At 35.0% G+C, this 19341-nt stretch overlaps 1 protein-coding gene across 4 annotated transcripts in view; it reads right to left on the minus strand.

The window, feature by feature from the left end:
* The window catches only part of LOC136031775 (deoxyuridine 5'-triphosphate nucleotidohydrolase-like), an 82646-nt gene that overhangs the window by 27413 nt on the left and 35892 nt on the right, over positions 1-19341 (minus strand). The window contains exons 4-5 of one of the 4 annotated variants that reach the window (XM_065711541.1): positions 17975-18120; positions 1251-1375 (exon numbers count right to left, since the gene is read on the minus strand). In XM_065711541.1, coding sequence (XP_065567613.1) covers positions 1319-1375; positions 17975-18120 — 203 coding nt within the window. In that variant the 3' untranslated portion in view covers positions 1251-1318. Of the gene's footprint in view, positions 1-1250; positions 1376-4226; positions 4348-17974; positions 18121-19341 lie in introns of those variants that run through there. The other 3 variants (XM_065711540.1, XM_065711539.1, XM_065711542.1) reach the window with 3 other exon arrangements.

Below are 19341 nucleotides of genomic sequence, written 5' to 3' on the forward strand. Positions count from 1 at the left end.
GGGGGCAAACAAAGGTCAGGAAGGGGACAAGCCAAGGTATAGGGGCAGAGGTCTGGGAGGGGCAGATGCCCCCGCCCCATAGCAAATTACGCCCCTGGATTTCACACTTTGATTAACATTACTTAAATTCACATAAACCATCAAAATCCTAGGTGGTTTTTTCCCAAACCAAATGAAAACTGAAATGTAAGCCATGTAGTATCATAAAAATAAAGATAAACTAAAGAAAACTGGCCTGCTTCTGTGGATGCAAATTCCGCCCCTGTACTTCACCCTTCGGTTAACACTACTCAAATTCACATAAACCATTTATTCGTAAGGTCGAAAGACCACACACAATTCTCTTTAACAGTACTCACTAAAACGATAATTACGACAATTTTACCATATTAATTTCTTCCTTTAAATTTATACTCCCATAGCCAAATTTTCCAAACTTGATGAAGAATATAATATATGCTAAATACATTTCAAATTTTTAATTGCTTCTAGTGACGAAAATCTATTGTTTTAGTTTAACGACATTATTGGCTTGAAGTTGTCAGCTTTAGGGTGCTTAACAGTTTTTTACCCCCCCCCCTCTCCCAAAAAAAGTCGTGTCTAATTTTATCAATCCCAATTGAGTTCTTGCTAGAAAAGTCCAACATAAATGAAGAAAACGTAGCGTCTATATGGTAACTCAAGGTAACAAGGATAACTATATGGTAACTATAATACGGTAACTCAAGTAACATGACTGTAAATAGACTATACTCGAGACTACGAGTGAATAAAAATAGGCTTGAAGCAACCTGGGCTACTTTCTTTCCAATCTTTATATCAAATTATACAACTGCTTCAGTGCTTTTTATCCTAAAACAGGGATGTACGAGAGGGACTCAAGACTTCGCCCCACCACTCTTATACTTTCTTAAATTTTTTATTATTCCTTATCAAAATTATTGTTCTGAATTATTAAAAGACAATTTTAGTTTTTTGAAATACCCCCCCCCCCTCTCATTCAAAAAATGCTGCGTCTGTGACTGTCTCTGAAAATGAAGCAAAAAAAGTCATCTGACAGTGAAAAAAGTTATCTAGGCTTTAATTGTTGAACCAAATTCATAGATTATATCAAATGAATAAAAATAAAACCTTAAGACTGGATTCACAAAAGACTAAGAAATAGAAAAATAAGAAGAGCCTTAATTTAATTCAGATTACTAGGTTTCTAAACAGTGAGCCTAAAGATTTGTTTAACACTTAATGCCATCTCAAGGTGCAAATCGAGTTTATTCTTAAATAATAAAAATTCAAAGGCAATATGATCAAGCAAGATCATTCAGTTTTTCCCCGTTGAGCCAAATCCTCCCGCTCCTCTTTCAGTGTCCTCCAAGTTCTGAAAATAGAGTAACATTAATCACCAAGAAAGAAAAGAGACTGGCTTAATTTGAGACGTCTCTCTATTTTTATACGCCATTGTTCCCTTCAGCAGGCTTTTAATTATTTTGGATAGAAGATTCAATTAGACACATGACGACAATTAAGATCTATGAATGCTGAAAAACCGAGTGTCATTAGTTTCGTCTCTGAAATTAATTAAAAAAAAAGTTTTTTTTAATCAAAGTAAGGAGCGACATTATAACTTAAAAATGAACAGAAATTGCTCCCTATATGAAAGGGGCTTTTCCTCCTTAACGCCCCGCTCTTTACGCTAAAGTTTGACTCTTTCTCTTAACTCTACTTTTTAAAACAGTAAAAAACTTTAGCGTAAAGAGCGGGGCGTTAAGGAGGAAATGCCCCTTTCATATAAGGAGTAATTTCTGTTCGTTTTAAGTTTTAATGTCAAAAAACTTGTTTTTTTATTTAATTTCTGGACGTTTTTGAATTAATGCATGTTTTGATCTTGGCTCTTCGCACATAAATAATTAAAACGAAATTTGCATATTAATTTTTTTTTTGGCTAAATGGCTTTCTCATAATTTTAATCGGAAGATTTTGAGAAAAAAGGAGCGAGGGAGGAAGCCTAGTTGCCCTCCAATTTTTTGATTACTGAACTTTTAATTTTTTACGAACGTTTTCATTATAAAAAATATATGTAACTTACGAATAAACTATAGTAAAGAAATTCTATATTTGTATGTTTTTATTGCGTATATCAGAGGTTCACCCCTCGTCGATACCTAACTCTTTACACTAAAGCTTAAATTTTGTCCCAACTCCTTAAGAATGACCCCTGAATCACAAAGGCCGTAGAATAAATAGTTGAAATTACTTAAAAATACTTTCGCGTAAAGAGCGAGGTATTACGAAGAGGCAAACCCCTCATATGTGTAATAATTTCTGCTCGTTTAAAGTTTTAATGCTGCTCCTCACTTTCAGTAGAAAAAAAAACTTTTCATATTTATTTTTTCATTGTTTTTTTTTTTTTTAATAATACTAGAAAATCCTGCGCCCCCTTCATTGAAAGTCTCTTCTCCCATGAGAAGCTCCTCTATGGAAAGATCATGGAAAGATCTGGAAGAAAAAATGCCCCTGAAAACGTCTGTACACTTCCCAGTAACCATTACCATATGTAAACACAGGTCAAAGTTTGTAACTTGCAGCCCCTCCCACGGGGACAGCGGGGGAGTAAGTCGTCCTAAAAGACATAGTTATTAAGTTTTTTACTATGGTGAATAAAATGGCTATCTCAGAATTTTGATCTGGTGACTTCGAGGAAAAAATGAGCGTGGGAGAGGGCCTAGGTGCCCTCTAATGTTTTTGGCCACTTAAAAAGGGCACTAGAACTTTTAATTTACGTTAGAATGAGCCCTCTCGCGACATTCTAGGACCACTGGGTCGATACGATCGCCCCTGGGAAAAAAACAAACAAAAAAAATCCATGATTTTTCTTTAGGCAAAAAATGCGAAATTCAACATTTTTGTAGATAGGAGCTTGAAACTTCTACAATAAGGTCGTCTGATACGCTGAAACTGATGGTGTGATTTTCGTTAAGATTGTATGACTTTTAGGGGGGTTTCCCCCTATGTTCTAAAATGAGGCAAATTTTCTCAGGCTTGTAACTTTTGATGGGTGTGACTAATCTTGACGAAATACATATATTTAAAATCAGCATTAAAATGCACTATTTATGTAACTATTGGTATCAAAATTCCATTTTTAGAGTTTCGGTTACTATTGAGCCGGTTCGCTCCTTACTACAGTTCGTTACCACGAACTGTTTGAAAAAAGTCAGACCAGAGAAGTATAAATCTAAAACTAAACTTGAATTTGAATCGTTTTCAAACTAAATCATGAATATTCTGAGAATCAATCTTTACAGAGGATTCAATTCATTTTTTTAACAATTTTAAAGTGATCATACCCACTCCAAAACAGCCGTAGTTGTGTTCCTGTAATCCACACTTTGGCCGAGAAATTTTAGTAGACAATGAAGTGCTTTCAAAATCTTTCTTTTATCTCCTTCATTTTAACAGTGAGGCAAATCCCCTTGGATTTGTTTTCATTTACTGTTCTCTTCTTTTAACAGAGTTATTGGAACACACATTACGGATCCTTCTAACAATTATAAATAAATTTTAACCGAATATAAGGGATTTCATTTCAGTTAATAAAATAAACATGAAGAAAAGCTATTTTTACCGCTAAGAGTGACCGCAGACAATTTCTGATGGGTTAACTTAAAATTTCTCTCTGTGGTTGGGGGTAAGGGCTAAATTTTTCCCCAGGATAGATATTATTAGATATTTATTATCACTTCACCAAAAAACCGCAACACAATATATTATATAATAAAACTCAAGAGCCACATAAAAGACAAACGTGATGTGGGTGACTCTATCTTCTAACCATTTTTAACATAAAAAAAATGTCCAATAAATAATAACAAAAAAACTAATTTATAGGTGACAACTTTACGCTGCAAGTAATTTTTCAGATAATTATTTGCATGGCAGGTGAACGCTGGGCCCAATATCAAAGGGAAGCACAGCCATCTTGGGTATATCTTGTCATCAAAGTATAACATTCAATACCAGACAATTCCTTTGCTGAAATTCATTTCGTTATTTACATACAAATGGGAAAGACTAATAGATGATGTTTGTGTTTCCATCTCGACAAGGATTTATGGATTATGGATTAATGTACACAAATTCGGGCTAAAATTAAAACACAAAAAATGCCGCAAAAATAAACTCGATATGAACACAAAATTATTGTTCCGTATTGATTTTTCAAGCTTTAGCAATTTGAAAAAGACTCACGATTCCACATTACTGATGAAGTTCCAGATATACCAACTTGTCATTACGAAACTTATTCTTGCGTACGTGCCTGACTGTGAATAAAAGAAACGAGCAAAAACACTGAAAAAAGTATTGAGTAAAATTTTTCTACAAAAATGTGAAGTTTTCAACTGCAACACAAACCAAATACCTCGACTTTATAGTCAACAATTAAGGTAAACCGAACAAAGCACATGTCAAACTTAATAAACCAAGTCAAAACAGCAATGTATTCTACTTTTAGTAACGGTTCTTTTGCGGATACAACAGATCTAAACATCAACAAATAGTTATTTAACAAAAAACCTTACAAACACACACAGAAATAGTTTATTTGGGTTGGACAATCTTATCCGGGTTACAGCGATAGCTGCAATTTCGTTAAGGGCAAACCGCAGCCCATCGTAACCAAACGTTAAAAAATGCGTCAAAAGAATATGTCGATTGAGAAAATATTCCTTTATAGCTGATTCAGGAATGGTAACTATCATTTTGATTAATATTAATAGTTAAATATTATTCTAAACAACTTTACAGGAATTCTGAAAAAAGGCCTGAATCCCTCCGAAAAATCTGTTGGATCGAAACAAAAAGTAAACCATTGGAATCTTCATTGTTGAAAACCCAATATAAGATGCTTACAGACACCCCCCCCCCCTCGAACAACAAAGAAAATTCACCTTCTTGCACGGGTAGCACTGGTCGCTGTGTCTTTTTTTTGTCACAGCTAGTGGGGTATTGAAACAAGACGAAAGTAAAACAGTTCAAAATAGGGATGAAACCTTTTAATTGACTGTGAACAGATATAAAATTATTTAAATGGATATTTCGAACACATATACAGTGTTCATCATCAGCAGTAAAACTAAAAGACATGAATAAAAATAAACTACATGTAATTAGTTTATTAGGTATAAATTTTGTTTGTTTTATTCATTTCTTTTAGTTTTACTGCTGATGATGAACACTGTATATGTGTTCGAAATATCCAGTTAAATAATTTTATATCTGTTCACAGTCAATTAAAAGGTTTCATCCCTATTTTGAACTGTTTTACTTTCGTCATGGAAAGGCAGTGTGGTCTTCGAAGTTATCTAGGTATTGAAACATCATAGTGAGATATTTGAGAATTCATTTAAAAGCTAAATTTTGTATCTAATCGCTTAATATAAATTCGACTTGATAAAACAATTGTAACAAAATGTATCCCATGGGTGCCATTTTACGAATGAAAAGTCTGGGAAAAATAAAAGATTGCTATTATAATCACTAAAGTTGAAAACCCAAAGTCTGAGATTTACAATCTCCACTCTTCATTATTCTGCCCTCCCAGCCCCTTAATATTTTTCATAAATCCTCCACAGACTAATAAAACTACTAGGCTACTGCAACATCATAGGACTATTTAAGGGCTCATTCAAAAATTAATGTTTACATCTATTTTTTTTTCAATTCAGCTTGATAATACCATCAAAATGTGTCATATGTCACCAAAAAAGTGCAAGTTGAGTATAATTTCCAGAATGGAAAGCTGAAAAGAATTTTAGACCATTTATGAATTGTCAGTGTCTGGCGGCTGCATTGAAAAAATAGAGAATTTGAAAAAAAATGTATAATAAATCGGCATTTATTTAAAGGGCACAAAATATTACAGAGAGCACATATTACCTACATTCTTTTTTTGGAATTTACCACAATTTTCGATATTTAGAGTCTTTTTTAGATAATTACAAAAAAATAATAGAATTCAGGAATACACGTTAGAAAAAACTAATATATTATTTTTCAATAATATAAAGTACTAAAAAATTTTTTTAAGTTATTAATAAAAAAAAGGAGGGATTGAACCACAGAATCGTTTGTCCCCAGGTGTGGCTTTAACCGTCCCACCGTCTCAAGGTGAATAGTTCTAATATTTAGCTCATACATTGTATGAAATGAATACGGAAGATAAGTAGTCCATCTCCAAAAACAAAATGAATATATAGCACGCAAGAAAAAGCGTATCACTTTTTCTTGCTTACTACATATGCACACACAGGTATGTGTGTGCACCCTATAGTGTAGGCACACTATGTATGCATACACAGGTCCAGCCTTTAGAGGAAGTGTTGTGTAAACAATGGTAATATCTAGCCTATAACTCTATTAGGCTGCACAACAACAAAACAATAAACAATAACTACAGCAATCAAGGCGAAAATTCGTCTTACTATTGATGAAAAATGCCATTCAACACATTTTTTAGACACCCTGCCATAAAATTGTAACTAAACACACTGTCTTGGCACTTAGAGGGAGGGGGTCAAAATTGAAAAAAAAATGATTTTAAGACAGCTGCTTTTCAATTTATAGAGGCTCCCCTCTGCATGTAGGTGTATATCATGCTATGGAGCGTGGCTCACTTTGCTCCACCATTATTATCTTAAGTTTACCCGCATCTCTTATATGAATTATTTACGATATGCCGCGAGTCATCTTGAGCTAGTGCCTTACTTTTATTTTACAATGCCAAAAAAGATGACATGACAGGAAGGGGGACGAGAAACAACAGAAAAACGAAAATAAATTAGTGTAACCAGACCGGTTTGATAAAATTCTTCACACCTTCATTTTTACGAAAACACGGAACGAGGTAGATCTACAACTAACGAAGAATAATCAATGTTAAATTTAATGCCGTCTCTGCTTGATAATAGTTGATAATACCATTGTAACAAAATGTATCCTATGGGTACCATTTCAGGAATGAAGCTTGGGAAGAATAAAAAGATTCCTATAATAATCTCTTAAGTTGAAAACCCAAGTCTGAGATTTACAATTCCCACTCTACATATTTCTGCCCTCCCAGTCCCCTTAATATTTTTAATAAATCCTCTACACACTAACAGAACTACTAAGCTACTGCAATATCATAGAATTATTAAGGGCTCGACCAAAAGCTAATGTTTACATTTTTTTTTCTTAAATTCAGCTTGATAATACCATGTTTACATCTAATGGCTTTTTTTTTAATTCACAAATGTCACAAAATGTCAAATTGACAAAAATGACAAAATGTCATTTTTTAATCACAAAATGTCAAATGTTACCAAAAAAGTTCAAGTTGAGTACCATTCCCGGAATGGAAAGGCTGGGAAAAATGGAAAAGGTACTATCGTAATCTCCACGGTTAAAAACCCTAAACCTGAGGTATTCAATCTTCCCTCCCAAGATCTGTAAACCATTCCCACTGTTAGATTCCTTAAACCTGAGGCATTCGATCTTCCCTCTCAAGATCTGTAAACCATTCCCACGGTTAAAAACCCCAACCCTGAGGTATTCGATCCCTCTCAAGATCTGTAAGCCATTCCCACGGTTAAAAACCCCAAACCTGAGGCTTACAGTCTTACCTCTCAAGATTTGTATAATTTGGTCAATATAACTTTTTCAGGTACTTGCATGGTTCATTCATTGACGCATTGTAAAACCGGTTTTTCTGGTTAGTATATTTCAGCTTATCGTGAGATAAGACAAAGAGAAGTGACCGAATAGATGGAAAATATATAATTTGGGCTATATATTTGCTCATTAGGGGATGGGTTAAATATTTGGACAGTGTGAAGTTAGAAAACAATTCTAAGACATAATATATATGTGTACACATAATATATAACACATAATGTTCTGCACCTAATATGCAGAACTATTGTACCTACCACACTAGGCATGCAAACCCGCTATAATTTACCTTCACTCCCGCTAATGTACAAATATATAGCCCAAATTTGTTTCTAAAGTATTATATTTTATCATACTTACGTATATTTCATTAGGATTGAGCGTCAGAGAAACAGGTTCTACTTATATGAAACATATTCGAATGATCATATCGATATGATATGAATCATATCGAAGGTATGTCATACAAGTACCCTTTTTCATTCTGTTTCAATTTTTACGTTAAAGAAAAAGCTTAAGGAGGAACTAACAGAAACAGAACAAAGAAAGAGGCGAAATCTTCAATTTGTAATTGGACTCAAAAATTTGTGAATTTCTTCCGATAATAGCTCTAGAAACGTGTTTCCACAAATTTTTAATAGGACCAGTAAACTCCAAAGAAAAAAAAATTCTTCACTAATATAAACAAAAAAACTCACAAGAATAGTAGTATAGAGCTGCATAAGGTGGCTTCACGCATCCCATGTTTACATTAGCTTGGTTAAGAGTTACGATTAAGTCTAAGATTGCGCCACAGAGAACAAGAGAGATTGTTGTCCTATACTTGCGCATGAAAAGCATTGCTTTTACTCAATAGTTTTTATTTTTACTTTTTTTAGAGAGAGGGGATATAGTTTTGCAAGTCAATTACTTTATTCCTTATTTCTGGTGACATTAAAAGCCTTGCCTTGTTTAAAACCAGGTCAGCTACTACTGAGCGAATCAGACATGCAAGGATATATAATTTCTGGAGAGACAAATAACACCACAGTAATAAAATATCAATGATTCTTTGGCGCAAAATAGAACGCATGTAAAAAGAACTAGAAGTTTTCATAAGTAATCACTCTGTTGCTCTGTGGTTAAGGTTAAGTATAGCTCTTAGAGCTAGACTTAAGAAAATGAATTCGTTATGGTTATTACTGTGGAATAAAATGTGGATTATGTTTTAATTCCTAAATAGAAGTTTGAAAAGGATGATTTAAAATTATAAAAAGATCAAACTGTCAAAAATATGAAATGCATAAAAATTAAACGCGGTGAACGCTTCATTACAATTAACTATTAAAAAAAGCTTGTAAAACTTTTTATTCTCACAAAACTTGATGTTCAAGTAGTTGATACGGTCAAGAAATTTAAATAATGAAAAAAGATGTGGTCTTAGAATAATCCTTCAAGAATAATCATCAAATAATCAATTCAAAGTGCAAGAATTGAATATTATTCAGATATTGATGTAGAAATCAAATGTACAATAGAAATCTGTGATATAAATTTCACCAAAAATATCTTAGATTATTCTAATTCGTCTAGTGGTAGGAAACTGGCTGTTGATAACGAAGGTCGAACGGTTGACAGTTTTAAAGCTTTATTTAACACTGTCTTGAAAGAACTACTTCGTGTCTTTCTTTTTTTTCAGTGTTACCTTTGGTATAATGCAAAGGTAGTGTGGTCTACCTCTAGTGGTACGATACTGGCTGTTGGCAAAGCTCTTCTTAAGCTTTAACATTGCTTTTTGCTTTCATATTTAATTTATGTTTGTCTTAGAATTTTGTATATCATTGCTATGAGAATAAAACAGATCACCTGGATATACTTACTATGCGCAATCGAAAAGAATCATTCCAAATTAGGGGCAGTATGGTGTTTATTGAAAAATGATCAGGAATTAAATATAAAAAAGTTTTCTTCAACTGCAAAAGGACCAACATAAAATGAACAGAAATTCTTCAACATATTAGAGGGGATGTCTCAAACTCTCGCTCTTTACACTAAAGTTTGACTTTGTGTCACAATGATGTAAGAAAGATTGTTCAAACTCAAGGGCCTTTGAGCTTGAACGAGAAGTATTTTTAAAGAACTGTAATATTTTAGAATTAAGAACGAGGGACTGAAACTGGGGGCTAGTTACTAGTAACTAGGTAGTTACTAAAATAAAATTTTCGCTCTTAAATTGAATAATATTTTATGGTTTGCTTTCCATATCTCCGCAATTACGATCCTGCTACATCCCAACCTGCACATAATGGACTAATTTTCGCTTATATATTGTTTGACTGTTTTTCAGGCATAATGGGTTTAACTCTCACAATTTCATACGTCTTTGAATTGTACAAAAGTATTTCATATAAACGAGAGAGTCATTCATTCAATAGACCATAAGTTCTGAGAGTGTCATAACTTTTAAAATCCCTTTATTGGAATGTCACAATCGTATTTCAGCGTTTATATTAATCATTAATATAATCAATTAATAATTTTTATATTGATTAATAGCTTGAATTCAGTCAGAGAAATATGAAACAGGCAAATTATTCGCAAAAACAGAACTTATAAAGAAACTAGATGTTGATGTACAACTTATTGTACAACTTATATAATGTACAAATTGTATAATCTTTCTAAACAAATTATTAGAAATTTTCTAAAATAAATTTTGTTGATTTTCCCGACAATTATATGAGGAAAATAATAGACATCTTGAGACTTCTGGCGATAAAGGCTAGAAGGGTCCCGTCTCTGTTGTTGTCCCTGATACCAATCAATCCACACACACCAATTAACAGACCGTCTGAGTCCAAGTTCTTTCGAGTACCCAAAAGACATTAATTCCTATCGTGATTGCCCAGCATTCACATGTTAATTCATTTTTTTCTTCTAAGAAACAGAATTAAGGGAAAATATGAATTTTCTAAATTTGGTCTAAAGTTTCTGTTGGCGCCCCGGCCTTTTATTATTAGATAAAAGTCCCGTTGCTTCTTATTGCCTATAACATAATTTGTATTTGGACTTTAAACTTTCGTAGAGGCTAGCCTGCTTTCAATGGCAGTTTAAAGGTAATAATTTCCCAAGAGGGAATAAATTGGTATTTATCCAAGTTCTAATTTTGTCATTTCACGGGCTAGCTAAATATTGCCATTTATCTATAATTTATGGATAAGGCAATTCCAATTTTGGGGTTCCATTGGTATGATTAGCCCACGTCTTCACGTGGTGGCAAAATAAGCGAGCTGAACTCTTTTCTGAAAACACGTTTTTAGTTAGTTCATGTTCAGGGTTGGTAACAGATAGAGTCAGTTCCAGAAAAAGGGAGATTGGAACAATTGGGCCCCGTGTTTGAAAGGGCCTCACACCGCCATCAAAATGTACAATTTATTTTCAAAATTGCAAAATTTTATTAATAATTTCAATAAGTGTTGCTTCTGGAGAGGGATAATTTTCCAGGCTAAAATCAATATAAAAAAAAAACTATCTGAAAGCAACAATAAATCAAGAAAGACTAGATAGTTTAGCAATTATGGTGATTGAAAGTAAAGACACGAGAAAAATACATTTTAAAACCGTTTTAGAAGCAATTGCAGAAATTTTTTTTAGAAATATGTAAATTCATATGCCCATATTTGATGATGTAAATTTTAAAAGGCATTCGCAGCAGGTTCACAATATCTAGGGGATAAAAACGTAAATTAGCGTAAGTGCAAAATAAGTACAAAAAGAGGTAAAATCGTTAGCTCAAAATGAACAAACTAGGCCATCAAATGAGACAAGGTCAAGAGAACGAGATGAGAAATGTAAATGTACGACGGGTGATAATGAACAACCTAGACCATCAAAAGTGTCAAGACCAATCCAAGCAGCAAAGATAAATGCACTGAAAAAATGTATGAAGCAATGATAAACGAAAATAAAGATTAAAGAGATATGTAGTTAGAATATTATCGAAACGAAAGAACAAAAAAAAACAACAGCTAAAACATAAGTAGCAGCGAGAATCAAAACAACTCTAAAAGGGAAATGAAGAACAAAAAAAAATTCGATTACAAGACATGCAACGATGAGAATCAGAACGAACAAAATGAAAAAGAAGAACTGAGAAATGTTTTGAAGATATAGAAGATATACGACCGATAGAACAAAGAAATATGCAGTTAGAAGATAATCAGCAGCGAAAATTACAAGCAATAGCAGGAACCATAAAGTGTCAAAGATGAGAGTGAAGAACACAGAATTGTACGGTTAGCAGACACGCTGTTGCAAGTATCAGAAAGTGTCAAAAATGAGATTGAAGAACAAAGAACAGTGCTGTTGAAGGACAGCAAGAATCAGAACGAGCTAAAAATGAAAGTACAGAAGAAAAACATATTATGTGAGAAGAACAGCACCATCACAATCTTCGACGCCAACAAATTGTAAATAACACACAAGTGTTATTTACCAATCATTGGGACCCTTCAACTCTGGATTTATTCACTGTGGAGTCCTTTTCTTGTAACCTCCTGTGGAGGTTACAAGAAAAGACGATACACACTAAATTTGAGTTTTACTTAACCACAAAGCAAATTCCAATCGAGTCCCACACCTAGTCAGCCCAGCCCTGGATAGGGTGTTAAATTTGACACATTGGTAAATAAAAGCGAGATGTATCCCTACAATTGTTATTGATTTTTTCCCCGAACCCTGGTAAAGTTGGGAAGTGACTACTTGAAGTTACCATCCTTCGTAATACATACTGGAGGGTTCGTCCCTCTCTAAAGAGATATCTACATATAAGAAATTGGTGGCACAGACCGTGGCGTCTTGGGCCAAATGTTGTGGCACTTATCCCCCCCCCAAAGGTAGTACACTGGTCGTGCCCACATTGGTTATAGCTGTGGCAAGCCCACAGCATGATTCAGCGAGGGCAGAGCTAGTAGAATCTGTGGCGCATCGAAGTTGGCTTGACGCCGTGGTGCCACATTATTTATACTAGTGGCATCAGGACTGAAATTGGTACCTTTAAACTACAAATACTGGTGCCAGAGTTGGTGCTAGATTACAAATACTCGTGGCAGAATAGTCCAGGAGAGACCGTGGATTGCGATACCATACACTACTACCATCAGTAGTGGCACTAGTGGTGCTGTGCTACTGGCACTATAGCTGCTATATAGAGTAATAATAGCTGCTATATAAGCAATTCAGAGGCCGATTCTACTAAGTTTGGAAGGCAAACAGGGAACAAAACAAAAAAGCGAGTTCATTGCTAATTCATTTCAATGTGTCAATCATATTGTAAATAAATCCCCCAAAATTTTCAGATTTGTTTATATGCTCGAACATGGATAATATTCGCATTTAATTTAGCATCTAGAATATAAATTTAGGTTTTCATGATTTTTTGAATATTAACTTTTATTTTTGAATATTTATGTCTAAAACTTCCAAAGAAAATGAAAGTATTTCTGAGCTCGAATGTAGGGGATATAGACGGATTTGGTCAAATAAGCTTCTTTAGAAATGATTAAGCAAGTAACCAGAAAAACTGGCTTCACGCTTTTTTTTTTCCTTATTAGCCCTTCCTTTATGTGGAAGGGCTAATAAGAATTATGTGGACGCACTAATTCCCCTACGTGGATACACTAAGTCATATAGGAGGGTTTGGGGAATTAGCGAATTAGCTTTTACAAAAAAAAAGCCCCACTCCACCTGGATACGGCCTTGCACATATCTCATATAAATGATAAATAACATAACAATTTGTAGATACTTTTCTTGTATCTTGAAATTATTTCTTGTCACCTTATGTATTTTGATCTGACATATGATCATCATCAATCAATCAGTTTTCAATGCACAAATATTTTTAGCTAGACCTCACATTAGAGACAGTACGACTAGTATCTCTTTTATATTTGGCGCCAATGAGACATTTTAGATATCAAGGCTGACAAGGCTCCTGGTTTCTATATGGGTCTTTAGTTCACATCGCAAATGACAAAGGCATGATTATTCGTAGTTGTTACTGTACACATGAGGAGGGATCACTGCCCTTGAGATAGTAAACATACCCCCCCCCCTAAAGTACAAAAATAAAAATGACCATTTCAAAATTAATATTTTACCACCATCCCCCACCCCAAACCCTCCTATAAGGGTCGAACCTTAATACTCCAAAAATTTTTACTTAAATATCATGAAACGGATAAGAACTTTTTTCTAGAATTACCAGCAGTTTTTTAGGTTAAAAAAAGTCATTTTTTCTTTTACTACTACATCGTATAAACTAGAACGAAAATAAAAATAGTCGAAACAACTTTGAAATAAATAAACTTTGAAAGTAAACTTCCTAGAGATCATTTCGTATCAAATTCATGCAGAGGAAAAAATTATAGGGGAAAGGGTCCCTAAAGTATTGTTACCAAGATATTCGTCATAAGGGGTTGTCAGATCTTAATGAAACTTTATAAGATGCAGGAACGAATATAATATTTATGGTTTTTGGGGATTTGAAAGCAAATAGATCTTACGAGAACAGGAGAAGAGTAACAGAAGTAGAGAAGGTGTTAAAGCGTGAATAAGGAAGATGTGAAATGGAGGCCATTAATAAAATTGCCGAAGATTTGGAAAATGTAGGCAGGCGCCATATTAGTAAGATATTATATCGGAATGTCAAAATGTTGAGTAGGATCGCGAACTTAACTAATGGTAAGGAAAGTATTGCGGAGATACGGGCAGAATATTTTGAGAATATATTATACCACAACAAAAATATAGGAAACAATGTGTAAGAGCATGAAAAAAGGCTCCATCATTAGGAAGTGGAGGAGCACTTATTTGGCAAGGAGAATCTAAAGAAAGTACTGGAACAATTAAAAAATAGTAAGGCATCAAGTGCTGATACCGTGATAAATCAGTTTTTTAAATGCGGTACTTTCAAAATTGGACAAAAGAAACTTAAAATTTTTTAAAAAAGAAGAAGAATTTAGTTACTGCAGCTGTCCAGCGCCGTCTCAACACTCATCAATCTGAGTGGCTTCGCAAAATGGAGGGAATCCGATGTACAGACTTTGTCAGCAACGACCACCTACGAAATATGAATTCCAAGCCACCTTTGCCACACATGGTTGCCGAGCGGACACTTCGTTGGTTTGGACATCTTTTGCGATTGCCTACCGACACTCCGGCTCAAATTCCTTACGACTCTGAACCAACCAGTAGTGGCTGGAAGCGTCCAAGTGGAAAACCCAAGTTCCAGTGGAGTGATAGTCCCAGGATTTTTCTGGACCAAGCTGGAATTTACTGTCCGACGTAGAGGCCTTAGCTGCAGACCACCCCACGTGGAGAAGGCTGACAACGCTCTCAACGCCACCCCGGCATGAGTGTTAAGTAAGTAAGTAAGAACTTAGTGATCTTGGGAAAACTTCAACTGAACCCCTTTATAGGAAAAGTGATAACAGTGAGTATAGTAATTACAGAGGAATTAGCTTGATTTCTAGAGGAGACAAATTACTGAGAATAATTTCTAGACATAGAGATGCCGTAGATAATGTTTTGAAAGACGAACTGTATGGTTTTAGAAAGGAGAAAGAGACAAAATTTTTACTCTTCCGTTAATAATTAAGAAGTGTCAGAATCAAACATCTTCAGTTCCCAGCCTTATAGATAATGAACAAGCACTTGGCTCAGGTGATAGAAATGCTCTATTGGAGGTCCTAACTTTATATAGCATACCATATAAGTAAATTAAATAATTTAGTGCTATATCCGAAAACAAAATTGATGGAGTTGTGAAAGAAAATTAGTTTAGTAGTTGGTTCGGTGTAGAATCAGGAGTTAAGAAGGGTTGTGTCTTATTTCCATTTACATGGATATTTTGACGGACTTTGTCATAAAAAAAAGGACTTTGTAACAGCAAAGACCATGGCAGAACATAGTATCAAATTGGAAGGTAAAACTCCCCAGGCCTGAATTTATACAGATGATTTGAGTGTTCTAGATAAAAATAATAGCAAAACGAATGGATTTTTATAGGTTTTGAGACTTGAAGGTGCCGGAATAGCCTTGAAAACTAGACCGAGTCGCTTAGAATAACAATAATGAGCGTGAGGAGGGAAGCTAGAAAACGAAAAATCGACCACGTGGATACATCCACTTATTTAGGTTGCATTATCAGTAAACGTGACTTATACGGTGAAGATGTAAAAAGTTGAATAGCCAAGAGACATTTTAAAATTTTAAAAAGGTCATTTCATCGAAGTTGAAAAAGAAAGGAAGAATAGGAAGATAAGTCAACGAGCTCCAATTGGAATATTTGAAGCCACAGCAATGACATTTGTTAAATGTCGCTCTGAGTAATGGGAGCTTCAAGGGATCCTATATGTTTCCAGATAAATTGTCTAAGAATAGTATTAGGTACTTGTCTGACTGACCATAGATCAAACTATAAGGCCAAATTTTACCAGACAGATGATGTATTGCCAAAGACTGTGTTTGTCTTCTATTCATCAAGGCCAAACAAAAATAAAGTTGTACAAGGAATTGGAACTATATGCACCGGGTTTCAGTTGAATAGATTGGCGTCAGAAAGAGTGGGTTTCAGTTGAATAGATTAGGGTGCAGCTGCGTGGGCATCAGGCAGCATGGAACGGTAGTGAGTTGTGGGTAGTAGTAGTAGCAGAGGAATTAGAATCAAATTTGATCTTTGTGGATAGGAAAAGGCTCTCAGTTAATGGTTCTCAGTAAAACTGAGTTAGCTAGGGAAAGGGGTTTCCTAAATACTTATCATAATCACATCTACCTTAAGTGGGCGTCAGATTCAAGATCAAGCCCATCAGATTGCGTGATCCACGAGAATCGTGATTTTTGATGTTTGGACGGAATACTGCCTCGACAGAAAAGACGATGTTTGTATTTATTCAACAGCTTACCAACTAGAGAAGACTTTAAGATCTCACCCACACCTGGTGGAAATTAAAAAAAGAGTAAGTGTCCTTGAGTTGTCTTTTTCGGTTTTCGTCTCCGATCTAACCTTACAAGGAGGAAAGAGTCGCTCCATTATTGTCATCCTGACAACATCAGAATGATTTGCTAAACATAAATAGAAATTGCTCGGAAGGAAGATTAAGCTTACAATTTGTGTTTTAATTAGGGATAAGAGCCAATCCTTTATGCCAAAGTAATAGGGCAGGTAGTATTGTCGATTTAATACATTTCGCATGGCCTGCGCCCTTCCCGTTTTTTAGCCCCCTTTCTCCAAGAGTTTGACAAATACCTTCACTTGAGAGTATCTTCATTGAAAATGCCTTTATTGGGGGGTATTTTCATTGAAACATTCCTTTATTTGGGGACATTTTCATTGAAAAACGTTTTTTTTTGCATTCTCATGAAAAAACTCCCAATTTGTCCTCTCCTATATATTGTAAAAAACTACATTTCGCCTACCTAAATTTTCATGAATTGACCCCAATGAGAGTAGGGGGTGAATTTTTGTAAAGGACTTCTAACCGGATTTTTTAACTTCAACAGAAATCGACGAAAATATGAGGTGTTTTCTCAGTTATGATTCCAACAAATTCAAAAAGAAGTGTCAGTTAATGTGTTGGGGGGACGTATGATTAATTTAACTTACATAGAGGTAGGAAAGGATGGGACCCTAAATTCTTGTCATACGCATATTTAGAGAAAGGGCCGAGAGATCTCAGCCAAACTGGAGGGAGTAAGAGCTAAGCTCATAGGTATGCCTCTTTAAGGCCTACAAATGACCTGACCTCTGTAGCATCAAGTATCATTTCATCCGCTAAATTACTACAGGGAATAGTAAAATATACTCCAACAAAACCGGGTTAATAGCCATAGTTGTTTGTACATGATGTCCATACTCTATCGGGCCTCCTGTGGGGAAGGGTTACATTCTTATTATCCACGTCTCGGATTATTCACTTCAAAATTTAAATTTGGAAGGGGTTAGCATCTAGAATTTTTTTTGTGCCTTTAAATGCTTTGAGTCCAATCCGACAGATACTGTCACCTGTGTTGCTTCACAGCAATGACTCATGGGTCACAGCGGCTGACACTGGGTCGTGGCCCAGAAATATAAGAGGTCTAACTGGTATTTTACGCTTGTTTCTGGTTCTATTTTGTGTGATGTTGTTTTTTATTATATGATCACTTTGCCAATCTATGCACAAATTAAAACAGCAAAAGAAATCTGACCCATTGTTGACACACTATAACTCAAAAACAGACTTACATCAACTTCCGTTACGGTTGGATAGCAAATCTTTTCACAGATCAGCTGAGCAATCCTGTCACCTTTAGCCACCTTAAATATTTCGTCTCCAAAATTAAACAGGATGACTCCAACATTTCCTCGATAATCCTCGTCCACAACACCAGCTGTAATAAATTGTATAAGCATTAACAAGATATGCGAAACTGAGCTAATTTACAAACCATAAGGATCACCATAAACGTGAAGAAGAAACCTTATTTGATCTCTTATTGAAATTTGGAGCGGAGGGAGTGCTTAAAACAGATTTTGAATATGCTTATCTTCTTGGGTTTGAAATATAGGCCAATGTTGCCATACAAAAAGGATTTGCAATTTGGCTCATGGAAACCACTTGCAAAAATAAACTATAGCATGCCTGATAGATGGCATCATTTTTTATCGTATAAGTTTCAGTGAAAGTGCTTTTGATTTTAAGTTTTGTAACAAGCAAAGACACAAAAAACTGATACGAGAGGAAACTCAAGTTTGCTATCAAGAAAAAAAAAATAGCGAACACCATCTGGTGCAAAATCAAGAAACTAACGAGAACCTAAATAAAATATTATTTGCTTCTTTTTATGGCACTTGGTATTAACCAAGTGACATATAGCAATCGCCAATTCTGTCGGTCTGTCTGTCGGTCCCAGTTTTGCTACTTTAGGCACTTCCAGGTAAGCTAGGACGATAAAATTTGGCAGGCGTATCAGGGACGAGACCAGCTTAAATTAGAAATAGTCGTTTTCCCAATTTGATCATCTGGGGGGAGTGGGGAGCCGGTTAATTCGGAAAAATAGAAAAAATGAAGTATTTTTAACTTATGAATGGGTAATGGGATCTTAATGAAATTTGATGTTTGGAATGATATTATGTCTCAGAGCACTTATTTTAAATCCCGACCGGATCTGATGACATTGGGGGGAGTTGGAGGGGGGAAACCCAAAATCTTGGAAAACACTTAGAGTGGAGGGATCGGGATGAAACTTGATGGGAAAAATAAGCACAAGTCCCAGATACATGATTGACATAATCGGGACAGATCCACTCTCTTTGGGGTAGTTGGGGGGGGGGGGGGGGTAATTCTGAAAAATTAGAAAAAATGAGGTATTTTAACTTACGAACGGGTGATCGGATCTCAATGAAATTTGATGTTTAGAAGAATATCGTGTCTTAGAGCTCTTATTTTAAATCCCGACCGGATCTGGTGACATTGGGGGGAGAGTTGGGAGGGGGAAACCTAAAACTTGGAAAACACTTAGAGTGGAGGGATCGGGATGAAGCTTGGTGGGAAAAATAAACCCAAGTGCTAGATACATGATTGACATAAACGGAACGGATCCACTCTCTTT

Source organism: Artemia franciscana, chromosome 10 (genome assembly GCF_032884065.1).
Source record: "Artemia franciscana chromosome 10, ASM3288406v1, whole genome shotgun sequence".
Taxonomy (NCBI): domain Eukaryota; kingdom Metazoa; phylum Arthropoda; class Branchiopoda; order Anostraca; family Artemiidae; genus Artemia; species Artemia franciscana.